Raw genomic sequence first — 4,108 nt, forward strand, 5'->3', positions numbered from 1 at the left:
AAACCCCCCTTTAACCTTATTACGTGAGATTTTGGCCTTATTCACGTATAAATTTCAACAGATTAATCGCAAGCATCGATGCCACCATGTAGGTGGCCAGCACATATCATTCGATCAGTTATACCACCAGCATATACCTTTTTACAAAGTTCTTGACTGACTATCGGTACAGAAGCTTTTCGAAGTTTATCATTCGGCGCAAATGGATTTTTTGTTAATCCTATGACAAAACATTATTATTAATCGGTCCAAATTTAAAATTCATTCAATACTTACCCCATCCGGTAACAATAGATTTAGTCCCATCCCATATTTTTTGATTGGAACGTATCAATGCGATTGGACGAATTTTGTTCCCAAATTTCAATGATTTGGCCAGAAAAATGAGAGCAAAATCGTAATCGTAGCTCTCCGTGTCATACTTTTTATGTATAAAAACACGTTTTATTTTGACAATTTCACCGCCTTTCGCATGATATGATGAACCAACGCGCAATTGGTAATCGCTCAAAGAACGAGAACTGAAATATCGATTTTTATTCAAAAATTAATCAAAAAGTTAACATTTGATTTTATATATTACCTGACAAAACAATGAGCAGCGCTCAACACAAACGTTTCACTGATTATTGAACCACCACAGCTGTGCTTGGAACGAAACAATAGAGCAACTTGCCATGGATGTTTCTCGATGATAGTCTCATGCCCACCAACAATCATACCAGCATGATGAGCGTATGGATTTTCTTCGATATTTGATAATTATAATGATCTACTGGGAATTGCGGGTTCATGAGCTGATCCGGGTTTAGGGGTTGGTACGGATTCAAGAGTTGACATAGGATTTTCCGGTTGATATGGGTAAAGTGTAAGTTTTTCGCGGTATGCAATTGGAATTGCTAAAGCACAAAAATCAACTAAAGTAGAATTCAAATTTTGATTACGATAGGATTACGTACCTGAAGTCGGTGCAGACAGGAAAATGTTTAAAATCACACATAAAACGAATTGAATCATCTTCAAGAATTAAACACATTTACCAGATATAGTTTTTTGAAGGTTGTGTAATTAGTATGAATTGATAAGTTGGACTAAAATCGGTGAAACAATACAGTTGCTTTTATACTTCTCAGATAGGTGTTGACGTCCAGGTTTTGATGTTCGACGTGATCGCTTTTCTATTCAAAGAATGTAAAGTATTTGTTTAGACTCAATTTTTTGCCTGCCGAAGATATATTGTTATCAATTCTGTGTTAGAATTTTTATTGACTTCTTATCATCCAAAAAATTTGTATTTATTCCAAGCAACCAAAAGAAAAACTGAAAAATACATGCAGCTACCGGCGCCATTTGGTACGATTGCGAAAATATCACATGATTACCATGATATCACATCATTTATATGGGAAACAAAGAAAGTCGTGAAATCAATGTTCTCAATCGCATGTAATTTAAATTTGCAACAAAAAAATTCGTTGAAAAACATTCTAAATGCACATTCCAATGACTGAATACTAAAAATAACTGAAAATTAGTCATGGATCGTATTGATAATAGTATTCGAAATAAATGACGCTTTGGTTATTCTTTTGGTTTTAGCAAATATGCAGAAGAAAAATTAAATGTTGTCAATAAATGTCATTAAAATGAATGAATATGCGTCATTTTTTGTAAATTAATACTTGTTCAAACTAAATCGCTTCAAACGATGTTCGAACAATAAACTGAAAACAGATGTTTATATCGGGGAGTGTGAATAGTTTGAAATTCAATGAGAAATTTGCATAAAATACGATGAAATGTAAATGTCAACAAAAGAATGTGCTTTTCATATACAATGTTGTCCTTTGGCACATGCTTTTGTTTACGTTTGCTGTGCAGGCAAGTACGCAATAGCATACATCACACCGAGTTGCTCTTGGCAACGATTCAATTATTTAATCGATATAAACAATACACACCGAAACCATGTACTATGGTATGCGCTTACTACGACCTAATTTGTATCGACGTCTGTAGTTTCAAATTCCCCATCGAGTAGTCATTTTTTAATTTTAAATACGGCTCAATATTTTTGGCGAAACAAAACGGAAAAAACATCTAAATATAAAGTTTTTGTGAGAGAAAGTGAGGAATGACCGGCTTTTTTGTGACTTTGATATAAAAAGTATTAAAACAACTAGGTGAAACAAACAAATTGAGAAAGGAGTTGGTGCTTTGTATGAAATCAAAAAAAGGAAGGAATAGACGGTCTTGAATAAAAAAATTGGTGTCCCAATCAAGTTAATCAATCAACAAAGACCCTTGAAAAAAGGACAAAAACGTCTTATCGAATTTAAAACGAATCAATTAAAAATGGAGAGTTTAATGGTTCCCACCAAAGATGATCTGAAATCAATTCAAAAGCGTGAATTTCGTCAACGTCAAGAGCAAGCCCGTAAGCAGCGCATTTTCAATCCTCGTATTCGATTGATTGGCATCGACAAAGTTGCCTTGGATCAATCGGTCGAAGAGAAGCAAAATCAACGCATCGCCCGATACAAAGAAGAACTGTGCTATGCGTTGGAGCAAAATCGTCAAACGGAAATCTTAAACGCCCAACTCGATGAATTGGCCGATGTCAAATTCCAAACGCAATGCGAACTGAATGAATTTCGAACGCATTTTCAGCGTAAAGATCAGTCTCGTGATTATGATTTGAATGATCCCGAAGGATTGAGAAAAATGTCGCCATTGGACGATGTTGATTGGTTGGGTGAAGATCCGGATAATTTACATCGCATCAAATTGCAGCGCGAGCAACAAAAATCATGGCTTCAACAGCAAATTGAAGAGAAAAATCGTACCAAAAAAGATATGACCGAAGCGAAAATGGCAATTGAATTCGATGCACTGCATAAAGATGAACAATTGAAAGCAACCGCACAAATGGAACGACAACAACGACAACAATTGCAAGCGGAAACAGCACGTTACAATTTGGCGTTGGCACGTGACCAACAAGCCAAACGAATGGAGAAAAAGCGCAAGGAAAATGAAGATAATTTGGCCGAAATTATGAATAATCTAACGAGCGAAATGCTGATGGAAAGCAAAGATGCAGGTATATCGTCGAGCCTGTTTGGCGGTCGACGAGTAAATACAACAATGTACCGCGGCATGACTGATGAACAATTGAAAGAAATTAAGGAAGAACAACTGCGACAAGTGGCAGAAAAACGCGCACAATCGGCTAAGTCGAAAGAGAATGACGCATTTTATGATGGGACAATGGAAGCTCGAAATAATTTACTTGCAGCCGAAGAACAAGATGTCAGGCAATACAAATTACAAACGCTTATCGAACAGAAATTTATGAATGACCAATTGCGAAGAGAACAAAGACAAAGAAATCACTATTTGAACGTAGACGTTTATAAATTCAAGCCGACTGAAGAGTATTTTGAACAATTTAATACAACTACTAGATAAGATTTTGTGAATTACCTTTTTGGAGATTTTTTGGAGCTTTTATCAAATAAAATTTGGATTTTCTTTTAAGATTAGTGAGTTTTATTTTAAAGTAGGACATCAATGCCAAAAGAACAATCAAATGAGCATATGGAATTTCTAGGCAATTCTTTATTGATTTAGACTGTCTTTACATTTAGGTCTCATAGAATCTACAACCCGATCGTCCGACCTTCCAAGCCAAACCCGAAAAATGTGGGCATGTTTTGGTCTAAGTCCTTCGGGTACTCGGATATTTTGGACGTTCGGTCACATAAGTTCGACTTGAAAAATCTTCTGTCTATCATATCCAGGCATTAGTAACTTGTTGACGCCAAATATTATTAGTATTTCGAACAGTTGTCGCCTGAACGTTTCTAGCTTTTAAATATCGAAGCGCCTACAAATACTCCCAATAAACCATCACAAATAGCCAAGAAATCAGAAATGGAGTACAATTCAATCCTTTTGTTAGTCGCAAAGTGTTTAAATATCCCAATATATGAAAAATTATACACAATTGACACTTTCACTTCACTACAAAATAAATATTATGAAATTCAACTTGATATGTATTTTAATGGACGCAAAAGCTTTTAGAAAATACAATGTCAATGCT

The 4,108-nt window shown here is 35.3% G+C and overlaps 2 protein-coding genes across 2 annotated transcripts; one reads left to right on the forward strand and one right to left on the reverse strand.

Moving 5' to 3' along the window:
- Positions 1–62: 62 nt before the first annotated feature.
- LOC116342726 (trypsin-1-like) lies at positions 63–878 on the reverse strand. Its single transcript, XM_031770442.1, has 3 exons — positions 584–878; positions 277–521; positions 63–220 (listed from the first exon to the last, which is right to left on the reverse strand). Exons 1-3 carry the CDS (start codon positions 718–720, stop codon positions 63–65), a joined length of 540 nt encoding a protein of 179 aa, XP_031626302.1. The 5' UTR covers positions 721–878.
- A 1,294-nt stretch (positions 879–2,172) lies between these two features.
- Positions 2,173–3,471, forward strand: LOC116342727 (RIB43A-like with coiled-coils protein 2). Its single transcript, XM_031770443.1, has one exon. The coding sequence runs from the start codon at positions 2,356–2,358 to the stop codon at positions 3,469–3,471; it is 1,116 nt and encodes a 371-aa protein (XP_031626303.1). The 5' UTR covers positions 2,173–2,355.
- The last annotated feature ends 637 nt before the right edge of the window (positions 3,472–4,108 follow it).

This window comes from Contarinia nasturtii, unplaced genomic scaffold, assembly GCF_009176525.2.
Source record: "Contarinia nasturtii isolate CC-2019 unplaced genomic scaffold, AAFC_CNas_1.1 Cnas_scaffold_927, whole genome shotgun sequence".
Lineage (NCBI taxonomy): Eukaryota > Metazoa > Arthropoda > Insecta > Diptera > Cecidomyiidae > Contarinia > Contarinia nasturtii.

Bases quoted from the DNA above. Each gene is read 5' to 3' on its own strand.
- LOC116342726 (XM_031770442.1), bottom strand. From the start codon at position 720: ATGATTGTTGGTGGGCATGAGACTATCATCGAGAAACATCCATGGCAA. The intron at 522-583 runs GTAATATATAAA...TCGATATTTCAG, and splicing joins GCTGCTCATTGTTTTGTCAG to TTCTCGTTCTTTGAGCGATT. The intron at 221-276 runs GTAAGTATTGAA...GTTTTGTCATAG, and splicing joins ATCTATTGTTACCGGATGGG to GATTAACAAAAAATCCATTT.
- LOC116342727 (XM_031770443.1), top strand. From the start codon at position 2,356: ATGGAGAGTTTAATGGTTCCCACCAAAGATGATCTGAAATCAATTCAA.